At 43.0% G+C, this 16743-nt stretch overlaps 1 protein-coding gene across 1 annotated transcript in view; it reads right to left on the reverse strand.

Annotated features, from left to right (window-relative positions):
• SLC9A2 (solute carrier family 9 member A2) overlaps positions 1 to 9357 on the reverse strand; it is an 87295-nt gene extending 77938 nt beyond the window's left edge. Inside the window, exon 1 of the mRNA XM_030838694.2 lies at positions 9048 to 9357. Coding sequence (XP_030694554.1) covers positions 9048 to 9354 — 307 coding nt within the window. The 5' untranslated portion in view covers positions 9355 to 9357. The remainder of the gene's footprint in view (positions 1 to 9047) is intronic.
• Positions 9358 to 16743: the final 7386 nt, after the last annotated feature.

Raw genomic sequence — 16743 nt, forward strand, 5'->3', positions numbered from 1 at the left:
GATGTATGCCCAGGACTGGGATTGCAGGATGATATGGTAGCTCTATATTTAGTTTTTTAAGGAACCTCCACAGTGGCTACACCAACTGTATAGCACAGAGAATTATACTCAAGATTTTATAATAAGCTATAAGGGAAAAGAATCTGAAGAAGGATATATATATATACACACACACACATATATATGTATGTGAATAACTGAGTCACTTTCCTGTACACCTGGAACTAATGCAACACTGGAAATCAACTCGACTCCAATCGAAAAATTAAATTAAAAGAAATTAAAACATATGATTTTGTCACAACCACAAAGAAGGCCTTCAGAGAGATTCCTGTGCCCTCCCCTGGAACTACTGAAGAGGGAGAGGAATACACACATCTTCAAACAGGAGTAAACTATAAAAGTCAAGATGAAGAAAGCCCTTGGACAGTATGAACAATGTGCAGGATTGTTGCAGGAAGTACGTCAATTATGATTCATTACATTTAAGAGATGTAACTGCAAGAGAGTAACTATAACTGTGCGTGTCTCATTTAGCATGACAAGACACCATTGTTCACACAACACTTTAATGTAATGAACACATGTTTCTCTTGGCCTAAGTTTCTTTTGCTATAGAAGTAAAATCTTAGTTGTAAATGTTTTCCTTCCCTACAGAGTATCTCATATTATCCCCATGGAAATATTAAACAGATGACACAGATACAGATCCCTACTTCTACTAATTAAATGCAAGAACCAAGTAGGGAAGACTTGCCAGGATCACAACACAAAGCTGATGGCAGAAGTGGAGCTGAACAGGGTCTTCCTACTTCTAATCTGGAGATATCTTTTCCAAAATGTAGGTCCAACACTTCTTCAACTGCTGAGCTATTGCTCTTCTATCCAAGTATGGAAATATAGCAGATAAAACAAAGGCAGAATAATCAAATCCTTCATACTGAAAAACTAGGAAAGTGCATACTATTTTCACCTTACATTAAAGAGAACCCATTATGATAGTCCATAAGCAGGACATATCCATGGACTTTAACTATTACATAGAAAGCACTTTTTTTAAAAGTACCATGTAAAATGTCACTGAGTAATCCAACAATGTGGACACAGAGCCTCCTCTCACTACAAACATATAATATTGATATCTAGCCACACTCAAAATAAAGGAAAATGTGTAGGAAGCCAGGAATAAGGACAGAAATCAAAACGAGAGATGTCAGTAGGATTTCAAGCCACAGTGAACCAGGGGGACTCCAGACAAAATACCTGCCCTTTGTGCTAGGGTCTGGCGTTTGAATACCTACATGAGGACAAGAAACGTGACTTCACACCAGTAAGGGAAGGACTCACGTATAAATTCCTGAGTTCCAAGAGCTACTCTGTCCTAAATAGAAAAATAAATAGTAAAAGTTGCCTATAGTCAGGAAAAATGGTAGGAAACATGTCAACTTTTTATGGCCTTGGGCAGAGGGAAAATTCAGCTGTGAGGTATAAAATTCAAGGTCTACCCCACCTTATAAGATATATATAAGATCTGTTTACCTAGAGTCATTCAGGAAAACCAAATTCTTGAGTCATAAAGGAAAGTCAAACTGAGAACCAAGCTAAAATCAAGCTAACACTAAAAACCAATCTCTGAAACCCTGGGTCCCAGCAAGAACACGCAAAACCAATTTGTAAGAACCTTTCGCAACATGAGGAAAACAGACCACTACCAAGTAAACATCCCAGAAAACATCTCAGAATTTAAGTTATGCACCAACAATCATACACCTGCAAAATATGTAGGAAAACGTACCTGGGATGTGAGCCAAGGCAGTCTGGCCTGGCTCCTGCTAAAGCAGGTAATCATATTAAAACTGAAGTGTAACCACAAAAGGAATAGAAACAATGTATGATAATGTATAAAAAAATGAAGGAAAAATTTGACTAAGCCAAAACATGGCAAGAAAAGAAAACTGAAGACACCAAGGAAAAGCACAGTAAACAGAGAGCAAAGTCCAAACATATCAGTACGCACGATATATGTAATTATATGTCTCCTTAAACTACAGATATTTGAAAATTTAAATTAAAGATACAAAATCAGCTACAAGTGGTTTAATAAGCTACAGTTAAAGGAAAATTATCCAGTTGATTTGATAGTTATGGTAAGGGAAAAGATATGTCTGGAAAATATAGATGTGAAAAACATAGATACAGAAAAAAATACATTTGCAGAATGAAGTTTATTTTGAATAACAGTAGGAATATAACAAAAAATAGACTCTGAGCCAGAAGAAAATTATTTAAAATAGAGAAGTTAATACGTAACTTAAAAAGTAAAGGAAGAATTCACTCAGAAGATATAACAATATTGAGCTAGTATTTACCTAAAAACATAGCGTCAAAATACTGCTATAGAAAGCAAAAAATGAGAAAATTACAACAGCAACTGACATCACAGTCTTAGAGGTTGATTTTAATGTACCCCAGAACCTAAAATATAAAGTAGCCCCAAAATTAGTAACGCTATTAAAAAGTTGAACACCGTAATTTGAAATTTCATCTAGTCCTCTGTGGGTATGTATATATGTGTGTCTGTATATGTACACAATCTTTCAAGCAAGCCTTGACATGTATTTTTAAATGGCCACCTATTAAGTCACAGAGGATATCTCCATCAGTATCAAAAATCAATCAGGTCTATATAACCAAAATGGACTAACATATGAATAAAATGAAAAATAACCACACATCTCTATGTGTTTATTAATGAACTACTACAATTCTAAATAATTACCGGGCTACAATAAAAAAAATCTCAAGAAAATTTAAAAATACTGAAAACTGAACAGTGAAAACTCTTTATATCAAATCTATGCAATGCAACTAAAATAGGATCAGAAGGATATACTTCTAGCCTTAAATACATATATTGCCATTCCTCTAAGTTATACCCATTTGGGTCATGAGAATTCATATGTAAGAAGAGTTTCATTTCATCTCATAAAGCATTTATTTGACTTCATAAAGACCAAATTGGATTTTATAGACTTTAAATTGGTGGCTGATACATCACGCAGTCATCTTTTCAGTTTTATCACTAATATGTTGTGTTAAGTTCTCCTCAGAATACAGACGGTTGCATCATCTCCCTGAATTCTTTAGTCTTTGCCATGTTGTTTATTGTTATTATTATAATTTGCAATAAAGATAAATTTACATAACTTAGAGTATCATGAATACGTTTTGTTTGTAACATGGTCAAGTGTCAGTTTTTCATTGCTTTGAATTTAATGAGAACAAGTAGTCATATTTTGAAAAATGTATTAAGGGAAAATGGCTTATTAGAAGTTATAACAACTAAAGTAAACTACTGAAATAACTTTGTCCATTTTAATAAGACTAATGTCATTTAGCCATGCCAACTGTGGAGCTTATGAGTTCATAAAAATATTTATCATTGAAAATACTGAAAGCAATGTTAAATATGTTTTCAACTGTAAGTGTTTTTTCAGGGATTAATTACCCTTGTAAGGTGGGGGTCAACATATTGGAAAGCAAGTAAATTCAATAATTAATGAGCTAAGCTTGCAATTCAACAATTTTTTAAAAAAATAACAAAATACAGGCTTCCCTGGTGGCGCAGTGGTTGAGAGTCCGCCTGCCGATGCAGGGGACGCGGGTTCATGCCCTGGTCCAGGAAGATCCCACATGCCGCGGAGCGGCTGGGCCCGTGAGCCATGGCCGCTGAGCCTGCGCGTCCGGAGCCTGTGCCCACAACGGGAGAGGCCACAACGGTGAGAGGCCCGCGAACCGCAAAAAGAATAAAAATAAAAAAATTTAAAAATACACCCAAATAAAGTAGGAGTAACGAAATAATAAAGTTCAGAAATTGATAAATTAGAAGCCAACCAGAATCTAATTCTTGGAAAAAGAAGCCAACCAGAAAAATTCATAAACTTCTATGAATTTTGATCAAAGTAAAGAAAGATAAAAATAACAATATTAGGAATAATAAAGTAGAACTTAAATAGAAACAAAGTGGAGATTTTTTAAATCATAAAAATTAAATTTCTTCCCATAAATTTAAAAACACAAATGAAATAATGTCTTTCTAGAAAAATAAAAATACAGATTCCAAAACTGACCTAAGAGGACATAGATAAGCCAAACAGAACTATAAACTTTAAAGCAATTAAATCATTGGTGAAAATCTACCCATATACAAACCATCCAATTCACTTGGTTTTATAGTGAGTTTTTAAAACCCTACAAGGAACAAATAAGTTTACACAAAAGGTTCTTTGCATACCTCTTTAGGGCTTCAAGCTATAGGAAAGAATTCTGTAAAAAATAAAGCATCTTATCAATGATAAATATTATTCTCATTCTTAAAGTTGATACAAAGACTAATATTTTGGGTAGAAAATCACCTGCTATTATTTTTAAAGGTACCAAAATATGTCTTTGGTAGAGTGCAGTGATAATTCTAGAAGGCGCCTGAAACAGTCTTTAGAAAGAGACCCACTGAAGTCATCCTTTGGACAGAAAACAGGAAATGTATGGTTGGCCCAATAGGAAGAGTTGGAGGTTTTGAGGCAGTAAGAAATTAGAAGTCTTCTTTGAGCTCTATTAGGAACAAACACAGGCCATCAGGAGGACCTGGCTTTAGACGTATGTTCAAAGCGAGATGTGGTTCAAATAATACGTGAAGACCATGAGCTTCATCCACTGACCAACCAGCCGGTAAATATGCTTCAGGAAAACAAAATATGACGAAAAGAAACAGATCAAAGGCAAGGATAGGTTTTTCCAGAGATCAGGATCTCAGTAACCAGGTGGATATTAACCAAAGAAAGTCTGGTTTCTATTTTAAATTCAGCAGAGTCTGGAGCCCAGAGGACCAAATTGCTTTGTCTTTCCCTTAAAATAATAACACAAGTTATTTAATTTCAAGACAACAGGACGAAGAGAAGTGGAAAATGCTGCATCCTAAGCCCAAGTTCAAGGGTAAAGGAAGTGAAAAGGGCAGGTGAGAGCTGACACCTGGAAGAGGCAAACAGGCCAGCTTCCCAAGACTGCAAGATAAATGAGGGAGTGTCTGGGGGAACCACTGAGGACACAGAAGGGGGCTTTGTTACTTTCAACAGCAGGGGGACCCACTGCTTTGTCCCAGCACCCTGAACAGAGGTAGAATGCATGCCCAAGTTTACCCAGTTTAGGACAAATCCCACTGACCCACGTCATGGGCAAGGAAATCAGAGGACACAATCTTAGAACACTCTAGGAAAATTTTCTCTTCTTCATTCTTTGGCTACCTATTATTCCAAGCTGTAGAACTCCATCCCTGTATACAGGATTTACCAAGCAAAGTGAGCATTTATAACTTAAAAAAATCAACAGTTCAGGGCTTCCCTGGTGGCGCAGTGGTTGAGAGTCCGCCTGCTGATGCAGGGGACACGGGTTCGTGCCCCGGTCCGGGAAGATCCCACGTGCCGCGGAGCGGCTGGGCCCGTGAGCCATGGCCGCTGAGCCTGCGCGTCCGGAGCCTGTGCTCCGCAACGGGAGAGGCCACAACAGTGAGAGGCCCGCGTACCGCAAAAAAAAAAAAAAAAAATCAACAGTTCATTCGAAATATAAACATTCAAAATGAAAGAACAATAAGAGTTCACATGCATGAGGATCTAAGTGAAAAACAAATTGGGAGACGTTTCTTGCCAAAATTTTTTTTAAAAAACTTTTCAAAGGAGGGCTGAATTTGCTATGTTCTTCTATTTATTTAACCTACTTCACACACACATACACAACATCACCATCGTCATCATTTTAGGAAACTTTCTTCTCTACAGAACTTTCTTTTTGACCAAACAATTAGAAAGTCGATTATCCCTGATACTCAAGTAAAACAATGAAAAGCTGAATCATTCAATACGCTGCCAAAAATGCATATTCTCACTTCTGACTGTAGTTATTTCTAAGTTTATATTGTGCAGCAATCTCGAAAACGATTCTGAATTCACCCTCGGGCATGATTTCAACCTCCTACAAATGCTATCAGGAGCCTCCGTTGCGGACAATCTGTGATCCCTGTTCAGCTTAATCACTAGCAACGTTTCTCCATGTTCTCTGGGGCAGGTAAGCTCAGGTCCATTAGGTACACAGCATAAAAGTACCCCAAATAGAAACCATGGCATTTTGCATGTGTTAACACTCCTGTTACCCCATAGCCTCACATCCCCCTGCACTGCTCAATTCATCACCCTACCCAAACGTGAGCCAATTAAGTCATATGAGTCCTGCCAAAGCAACAGTTTTTCCAGTGCAAGAGTTGAAATGGAATTTAACGGGCAGACCACAGTTTAATGGGCTGTAAAAGTGCCCTTGGTACCAGCACAGTCTTCTCCAAAGCCAAAGAGAAAGTTGAGGGCCTAGGGGAGGTAGAGGGGGGATTCCTGGGCATTTCCCAGCTCCTCTAGGAACAGCGCAGCAGCAGGAGGACAGGGCTGGATTATATCAAGGCAGCACCTAGAAAAGACCCTCAAGCACTAGCTTTTGATACTGGAAGTCTACACTTATTTCTCTGAGAACCGTAGCCTTCACCCCACCACAGCGGTCTCCACTCCACTCAGACCGTTCTGGCTGGGAGATACGAACGTCTGTCTGTTTCCATCTTGGCACCACCTCAGGTGCAGGGAGGAAAGAGGAAACAGTAGTCAGAGAAGCTCCACTTTTGGTACAGGCAAAGAGACAGGCAGGACAGCAAATGCCAGGGAACAGAAACACATCTGGATGAGAAAACTGCCCACAGGCAGATGAATACACCTAGGAGCTCACACAAGCAAGAACGCCTTCTAATAAAATACCATACAATTAACACGATAACGTCACGTAAGACGAATAGATTGTGATGGCAAAAAGCAAGTGTAAAAAGGCAATGCTCAGAATAAGAACGCTTGGAAAAGGCAGAGCCTAAAACAGAAGCAGGAAAATGCAAGAGGCAGCCCAGTCCAGGGGAAAAGGAACCGCAGTGCCAGAAAACTGGTGGAGTAAGCCCTGCTACTCTTCCACCACTCCTGATGGTGACAATATTCAGCGCTCACTGCAGGCCCAGCACTGTCCTAAGAAGGGTATACAGATCTCTTCTCATTTAACCCTGACACCAAACAAGCCTCCAGGGTAGACAGGAAGATGAGACATCGGGCAGAGCTGGCTGGAATTCTGGCTCACCATCAGGCAGCAAGGTAACTTCCCCAGCTCTCAGTTTCCTCCTATCTGAAACGCGGTCATCATACCTGTCCCGGGTGGTTGTGAAAATTAGAGATAATGAACTTAAGTGGCTACTAGCGGCTGTTATTAGTGTGATTGATCAGATTAAAATAATCAGGAGTGAGGAACAGAAGAAAGAGCTATAATTGAATAGAAATGGCAGCAGAGAAGTAGTCATGGAAACAGGGCATGAAAGCACCCCTTTGGTGACAGAGGCTCAGAGAGAGAAAGAGTAGACAGCGCCTGCGCTTGGCTCCGCGCTTTGTGCGTCCGTGGGCAACTCGGGCAAACTCTCTGAGTTTCAGTTTCCACCTCTACCGAGTGGGTATTAATATCTGCCCTTCCTACTTGGCAGGGCTGCTGTGAGGACCGCATGAGATAGCACCTGCGTTTACTATGACAGGCAATGAGTTTATGCAAATGTGCATAATAGACAGGGACATCCTTTCCCCCTTATTCCATTTCCCAGGTGAAATTAAAACACTCAACTAGTAGAGCCATGTCAAAACCAGGCAATTACCGGCTGCAAAGCCTTTAAATAGCACATGTCTCCTTTGGTCACCATGAACAGAAGCTAGTTAACTTAATCTGACATCGAAGGTTTGTTTCGGGCTTACCTCCTGCACCCTGCACTTTCTATAAACCATCCCTGCTTTGCGCTTCCCTCTCAATTTAGGCCTTTGCTTATTCCTCTCTGGAATGTTGTTCCATTTCATCTCCAATTGACCACCTTCTGCTCATCCTTGAAAACCTAGTTTAAAGGCATCCTCGGCATGAGGAAGTGCTTCCCTTCTCCCTACACTATGTATCACCTTTTCTGAATGTCTTATCCCACCCAGCACTTCCCTGGATTACGAGTGCTGTGGCGTATGCCATCTCTCCCACCAATCTCTAGGCTTGGGGGTGCAGCAATGTTTCTTTTCATCCTTTATGGAGACCTTAGAGCATGGGACCTCTCAAGGAGCAGACGTATAAAACAGACGCAATAATGCATAAATTCTGTCGACCTGATCACTTTTTGAAATCATTACAACAACAGTAGTTGCCGTATTTTAAATTAAAAAGTATTTAAAATATAAAGGACAAGCTCCACTCCTAACACAAGTTTATGTGGGGTGAAAATACATGAAGATGAGAAGATCCATTCGGAGGCTCCTGCTTTCCAAAGGAGACTAAAATGTAGTTTGGAAACGTGGGTTAATTACGTTCAAACATGCATCTGGCTTCACTGGCCTCAGTCACCACGAAAATGCTTCCTGGAGAGTGACAGCCTCAGCCCAGAGGAAGGGAGGAGACAGGGCGTCCCCGTCGTGCTGCAGGCACTCAGGTGTCCCTGGTCCCCTTCCAGGCACCTCACTAGTCAGGTGCACGGCAGCGTCTGCGTCCCTGCCAAGGCACGTCTCTCTCCCAAGCATCCAGGGCTTCCACCGTTCTAGCCTGGGTGCTGCTGCCGCCCCTCTCCCAGTAGGTGAGACCCATGAACTTCAGCCCACTGCCCTCCTTCCTCAGTAAAGAGGTCTCAGCCTCAGCAGAGGGCTCTCACACTCGGCGTTCCAGGCAGAGCAAGCCGCAAATCGCTAAATTTGTACGGGTTAAAACTCCGGGGCTATTTCCAGGCCAAGGTCCACTCAAGAGCCAAAGCATGAAACTGCCCCTCCCAGGGTCCCTTTCATTGAAGCTGCTCTGTCGTCCCTGCCCTGGTCCACGGGGAGGCGGCCACGACCCAGAGGTCAACTCGCCGATCCGGGCACCCTCCCGGCCTTGGTCCCCGCCGCACCCCGCGGGTCCAGCTCGCTCACCGATCTTGGCCAGGGAGGCCAGCAGGATCCACAGGGTGATCTCGAAGGGGATCTGCACGTGGGGGTAATCCAGGGTGAACACGGGCAGTCGGCTCTCCTCGAACGGCGTCGTGCCCGGAGCCACCACGCTCGCGGGGCTGGGCGGGCTGGAGCTGGTGCCCATGACCCGCGGCGCGTCCAGCAGGGTCTCGGCCAGGGCGCCCGCCGGTCCCGCCACCTGCAGGAGCAACAGCAGCAGCAGCAGCAGCAGCGGCTGAGGCGGCGGCGGCGGCGTCCGCCGGCTCCGCCGGGTACCCGCCGGCTCCATGGGCTCGGCTCCCCCCGCTGCCGTCGTCCCCGAGCTCGGCCCTCGGCGCGCTCAGCGCATCGCCCCGGAGCGGGCAGGGCCGCCCGCCGGGCCCGGCACGGAGCGGGCAGCGAGAGCCGCCGCCGCGGGGCCGGAGGTCTGCAGCGCACCGGCCGGGTCCCCGCCGCGAGCGGGCGCGGCGCCTGGTCCCCGGGGGCGCACGGGACGCGAGGCCACGGCGCGGAGCCTCGGCGCCCTCAGCCGCCCTCCGCCGCCAGCCGCCGGCCCATGTCCCGTCCGCCGCCCGCCGCGGCCCGCGGGCGGGGGCGGGGCGGGGCGGGCGCGGCGCCGGGGCCGCGGGGCGGGAGGACGGGCCCGGGGCGGGCGCGCGACGCACCGGCCGAGCCCTTGGACGACGCGGGGCCCGGAGCCGCGGGGGCGGCTGCCGCGCTCGTAGGGGCCCCACGACGCGCGCCGAAACCCGCCAGCCTCGGAGCCTGCGAGCTCTGGGCGGAGGGGCCGCGCGGTGGCCGGAGCTGTCCCCGCCCCGGAGGCCGCGGCGGGAGTCCATCCAGGGAAGGGGCCGTCGCGACCCAGGCGGCGCGCGCAGGGGACCCGGGGCGCGGAGCCGGGAGGAGACGCCGGCCCAGCCCGCGCCCCGCAGAGCTCCGTGCCCCGTAGGGAAGGTTCAGAAAAGCCTCCTGTCGTTCCCCTTCCTGGGCTTAATCAGGTCGCGCACAGGGCACGCTCTCGGGGCGCTGAAGCTCCCCGTGCAGAACTCCGGTTCCCACGCTCCCATCGAAGCCCTTTCTTTTCCACCGTGTACGGGTGTCACTCATCGGGCCCCTGTCGCTTCCACTTTTCTCCTCCCCGCCCCCGTCACGAAAAAGAAAAACATCCTCTCTGTTTTCAGGCTTCGAGGTGTCCATGTCCGCGAGCAGCAGAACCACCATTATTTCGTGGAAAGCCCGTGATTTGCCGAGCTCAGATTGACCGGCTCCACTAATTACAGGACGGTCTGAGGGCAGGGCAGGGGAGGGGAGGAAACGTGGTGCTTCTTCTGCACCCGAAAGAGCCTCATCCGTCAGCGCAGCCCGTCCTCCTGGTTCGCACAAGGCGTCTTAGACCTGCCTGCAATCTGCTGTCCCAGCATCTTTATCACCAGGAACTGAAGGGACCCTAAAAGCTGACCAGTTGTCACTCAACTAACTGAAACCATTTTCCCTTCGATATTTAGGAAATAAAATCCTTCTCTTTTCTCATTTTTTAAAATGTGTCCAAACATGGCTCCTGCTATTACACACCCTGCAGTTCAACATTCAAAGCAGATTTTCTTTTCAAAGTTCTAACACAGGGAATCCGTGAAATGTCAGCAGAAGGTACAAGAAAAAATAATAATAATAATTAGTAATCCTCCACCTAAACAGAACCATATAAGGAACAGCCATCTTCGGACCTTGAAAGTAATGCAGAGACAAGTCCAGAATAAAAATGGGAGGATTCTAGGAGCTGGCACAGACACTTCACGTAATACTTTATAAAGCATAACTGTTTCAAAAGCGCAACAGAACAGAATGTAAGGATGTTCTATCCTCTTAAAAAAAAAAAAAAAACATGGCGCCATGCAAAAATCTGCCTCCTCTTCTCTATTGGAAACTTTCTGCTGGAAATTTGTATTAAAGGTGAGAGTCACATTCCTCATAAGGAAGGAGCAGCAAATGACAACTGCTTTAAAAAAAAATGTGCATCTCTACATGGGAAGCTCTATGCAAGGTGTTTTGCTTGTATTTTTCTTGTTGTTGTTGTTGTTAATCATAAAAGCCAAAGAGATAGACATTCTTGTACCCATTATATAAGTGAAGAATTATAGATGCAGAAAGGTTTGAAAACCATCAGAAAAGCAAACAGACTTACCCAAGTTTACAGATCAAATAATGGTCCAAAAGGAATTCAAGCCCAGGCCTGTCCATGTAACACTCCTTCCATCCCACCCTCCACCCTGTGACTATTTACCCCAAAACAGCAGGTCAGTTTCTCAGGTGCTTTCAAATAGAATAGTGGAGAAAATTTTAGGAATTATCCACAAAAGCCATAGCAGAATAAAGCCTTATTTCCAGTAAGTGACTCAGGCCAGTTCTACACATCGAGTGAAATAATGGTAGGACAAGGGCACATTCAGACAATAATTTCTAGAAGTTTGGGTCACATAATACTTTTAAGAATAATTGTGCCTCAGAACCAGGAAGATGAATGACAAATCGACGTTTCTGGGACCTTCCTGCCCATGGTAGCTGTAGTGACTACAGACTCCAGTATCACTTTAACTTTATGAATCTAGGCTAGTGCAGTTAAAGGTTATCAACCTTTTCTTACACTTGGAAAAATGCTCTTTTATTTATTCTTATCCGTGGAAGATGAACAACTTGGTTTAAAAAACACTTTTTTCATTTCTCCCCTAAAGCAAATAAGAAAGAGTTAAATTGCACCTGCTTGCGGACAAGGACTTGGCTGAGACGTTTCTTCAAAGGGCCCCATGACTGAAAGATCCCGTCTCTACTAAGTTAAAATCGTTAGTGGCTTCCTAAGTGGCAGTGACCCCCCTGCACCACTGCGTGGCGCCAGTACCCTCTCCGCGGGTCAGCGGCCCCCAGAGCGTCCAGCCCTGTGTGTGAGCTTGATCAGGAGACCAGGAGACAGGGAAAGCCTCCATTGTCGGGTACTAGTATAATAGTCAGGAGAGTACCTAGCGGTAGTGAGAACTGATATTCCACACTATTTATTCTTTACAGATTTTTATAATATTCATACCTTAACTCCCCCTTCTTTGAAATCTGCATTGCACAACCACGAACCCTTGGTTTCATAATAATATTTCAATTCAAAAATCTTTGCCTGTAAAAAGTTGACGCTTGTAGTACTGTTGATTTTTTGGGGTTATATTTGAGGTCTTAAAGTCTGAACTAGCTTCCTTTTTTTTTTTTTTTTTTTTAAGACTTAGTCCTCAGCAAAAAGCTGGAGCCCTCTTCTTAGAGAGCAGCCCTATCGAGGAGCATGCAGTGGTATTTTATTGGTTTTTATTGGTGGTTTTTATTGCTGTTCGTGGAATTAAATGCTTTTCTCTCTTTCGTTTTAGCCAGAGGTATTTGTTTCATTTCAGCAGAGAAATGTTTTACTATCTGAAAAGCTACTTTCTGCAAATTCAAGGTTATAAATGAGTGGTACTTTTGACATCAAAATCTCCTAGTCTATTTAAGATGAGATTCTGTTTTCAGATATTCAACCAGGAAGTTTTTCAGAGGCTCAGTTTTCCTTCACAAAATGAGAGACTTGGAATAGGAAACTTTCTTTCCTTATAAAAGACTTTACAGATCTAAAATTTGAATCCAACACATCTGTGTGAAGAGGACACACACCTAAATCCTTCCTCACCCTCCTCAAGCACCTTGGTGTCACCTGTGGGAGGAGAGATGCCCTATCCTTTAAGCTTTGCCACGTTGTGTCTGAACTCTGATGTGCAACGCAGCCAGAAAGCAAAAAGACAACCCATAGGACCGTCTGAGTAGTATCCCACTGTTCCACCTAAGGCACACTCATTCATCAATTCAACATATATTTGTAGAGTCCCTGCAGTTGCTGGGCACCTGCAACTAAAAGTCTCTTGGTACCTTTGGAAGCCCAGTAAGTAAGAGCGCTTCAGAGGATTATGGGGGAGGAAACATAATTTTCCCTCTACCCTTCTGAGTGTTTAGCTGAGACCCCTAAAGGTTAACAAGGGAAAAACAAACAGAAGTTTATTAACATGTGTATCTCATGTATACATGAGAGATATCCAGGGAGAAATGATCTCTCTCCAGGGTGAGATTCAGGATGAAACACCATCTTTGTAGGGAAAGGGAAGTGCGGATGCAGCCTTTTAGAGGAGAATAAATTATTTTTAGGAAAAATGAATGGGCCCTTAGAAGAAGAGATGGGAGATATGACAGTTGGTGACACAGTTTGTCTGATGTCAACTTCTAGTCTCCTCTCCTGTGACCAATCTTTCCTGGTTGAGGAAATGTCCAGGGAGAAGATTTATGACAGTTGAGTTCCTTTCAGAGGATCTGTCCTTGGGCAGCGAAGGGAAGTTCAGAGAAAGCCTCCCCCTGCACTGGCTGTTTTTCAAGTGACTGCAGCTCAAAATCATCAATATACCAAGGAGGCAGGTTTGGGGGCGGCATATTCTGCTACCCTTCGGGATCATGGCAAAGATGTTTCTAGAAACAGGAGTAGGAGATGAGGAATATCTTTGCAAATGTATATTTTGATTAGTGTTCTAGAATTTAATCAATGTCTACCATAGTGGAAACAGACAGAGATATGACCAAACCCAAACCTGGATAAAAAGGAGCAGAGTTTAAAACACTGATCTTCATCTAAGCATCTCTGTCCACTTCCCATTCCCTTGAATCATGAGTAATTCCTTAAAGCTTTCTGAGTTTCCATTTATCTGTCCAAAGGTCACTGTTAAAAAGCATTCGTGTGAGGGCTTCCCTGGTGGCGCAGTCGTTGAGAGTCCACCTGCCGATGCAGGGAACACGGGTTCGTGCCCCGGTCCGGGAAGATCCCACATGCCGCGGAGCGGCTGGGCCCGTGAGCCAGGGCCGTTGAGCCTGCGCGTCCGGAGCCTGTGCTCCGCAACAGGAGAGGCCACAACAGTGAGAGGCTCGCATACCGCAAAAAAAAAAAAAAAAAAAAAAAAAGAGGAGGAATAGAGAGTGGAATGCTTACAGTTTGAATTTATTTATTTCTGAATTTATTTTAATATATACTTTGGTTTATGAGAGAAGGGCTACAAAAGGTTAATGTAAATAATTTTTGAAATTTGTTCATTCAATATTCATATTCATTCAACACATGATTATTCAACTGAATTTTTTAAGACTTTGCAATAGCTGCTTATAATTGCACAGCAGAAAGTGTTTTCATTAATGGAACTCATTTTCTCATGGGTTAGTATAAATCTTACATGGTAACTCAAGCTCAAAGAAACTTCTGGCTGTAAAAGCAAATATCAAGTAAGTTTTACTCCCTAAAACTACTTATAAATGCATGTTTTATGATATGCATTTAATATATTCAAGTTCTTCTAGGTTAGAATACAGGTTTAATTTTATGAAAAATACTACAGTAGCTTTGATAAGTATAATTTAGTTTGCTGTATTAGAAATAATGATGATAATATGATGATATGAATGATAATATTACCCTCTTACTGTATTTTAAAATTATATGTCCAATAAAATAAACAGGCTATAAACATTCAAAGAGGATTCCTTTATAAGAGGCAATATGGCATCTTCAACGTAAATCACTCAAATATGCCCAACCACTGGCCCTAGGAATGAAATTTCACATCATACAGTGAGGCTCTCTGAGAATTCTATTGAGGAAGTAAAGTGACCCTTCTGTGAATATTCCCTTTTCTGGAATAATCGAGCAAATATTAGACTTATTAGTGCATATTATTGTTACGGTCCCTTTGATGATTCAACTTAAATTTTATACTTATACTTATTATATTTTTGTCTTGAATTGTTCTTTATAAGTGTGAATATCTTTCTTATCCTAGAATTAGTTGAGAAAAAAATGATACACAGGTACAGATGAATGAATGGTAAGGAAGACATGGTTGTTATCATGAAGGTGCAGGATACTTACGTGCATCCTTAGGTGGGCACATGTCTGCAGCTTCCCAGGTCTCAATTTCTGTATTTCTTCATTTATGAAATTGAAGTAATAATGTCTACTGTAGAGAGCTGCTGTCAGGATTGACTGTGAAAATGTATGTACAAGCACCTGGCCCAGATCTGCAAAGAGTACACACTAAATGAATATGGCTGTCTATCCTACATGGCCCCTGGAGGTCCCTGCCAGCCCCAAGATTCTCTGTGCCACATGATGCAATGCCTAGTGACCATCCATACTGGTCAATAACACTTGGGTCCTCTATGAATCCCAGAAAATCATAAGAATATATTTTCAGACTAGGTCTCATTTCACTTACTCAGGGGATGCCGGTCTGCACTGGTAGAAATGTACCTCCTTCACAAGTGTGACTAGGAAATGTAATTCTTTGCCTTTATGGATCCAAGGGACTTAGATTGTCAATGGTTCAAAATTAACTTGTAATTTATTTCTATTTTTTTAAATTATGTAAGCACTATGGAAACAATCAGATGGAAATAAAAATAATGAAGGTGGAGGGTATAATTGGCCAAAGCGCCAGTCTTTATCATGTACTCAACCCACCATTTGCCTTTGAGTCTGTAGGTACACTGTACATCAAGAATGGCTAAACCCTATTGGCTATACAAATAAAAAATTAACTTTAGTTCTACTAGACTTCATTTCAGGTCTATTTAGGTTTAAATTCAGGCTTTGAGTTCTAGATTAAATTCATGTTTATTTGGATTCATGTCCAACTACTTGAAAACTCTGACCTAGTTACTAATCTAAGGAGTTAATGGTTCAATTATCCGGGAACCCTGTGTAGTCCCTGACGTTAAAGGCTATCAGAAAGGACTTCCAACAACTATTTGTTAAGAATATATGAGCTATAGCCATCAGGGGGGCCGCCAGTGAAGAGTTACACTGGGCCTGGAACCCTGTTTTCCCAGATGTTCATGCTTTGTTGATTACATCACAGGCAGGGACCAGATAATCCAGGCTTATAAACTAGCACCCAATGAATCACTGAAGCCGAAAGGGCTCAGAATCCTTTTCATCAGCACTTACAGAGGAGTGTGACAGTCTCCACAATACGAAACAGTAGAAGAAACAAGGAAGCAAAATGTCCATAAACCAGTTCTAAGGAATAGCGTGTTCAACGCCTCTCCTCTCATAAATTAATCTCCAAGCAACTGAAAAAGAAGAAGCTGAAAAAAAATAAGAGCTGGGTCTTCCTCTTACGGGGGAGCACTTACACACGTGCACACACACAAACGAACAATCTTTTCCATTCCAACACTTGCATTTACAGGCAAAGAGAATGAATAAGGTCCTAAAAGATGCACTGACTTAATCCAAGATCAGCGCCACATCCCAGTAGGAAATTCTGACCTCCTGACTCGGTAGCTTGGTCTCTTACCATTCAGTTTAATAATCCTTATAGTTGATGGTCCAAGAAGGTTAATGAACCTTAAACATTTCCAGGAATCTATCTGGAATTGGCTGGAAAATGTTCCACTTGAATATGAATAGAGCATAATCATGGAAGTTGTACAGACAATGAGATTCCACACTACTAGATTATCATTTTGAAATATTATATGTTTATCAAGGAAAATGAGATTTAGGAAGAAAGAATTAGCTAAGAGTTTATCAGAGTAAATAAGATTTAGGAGAAGAGAAACGCAAATGATTTTCTGATTC

The sequence above is a fragment of the Globicephala melas genome, chromosome 12, assembly GCF_963455315.2.
Source record: "Globicephala melas chromosome 12, mGloMel1.2, whole genome shotgun sequence".
Taxonomy (NCBI): Eukaryota; Metazoa; Chordata; class Mammalia; order Artiodactyla; family Delphinidae; genus Globicephala; species Globicephala melas.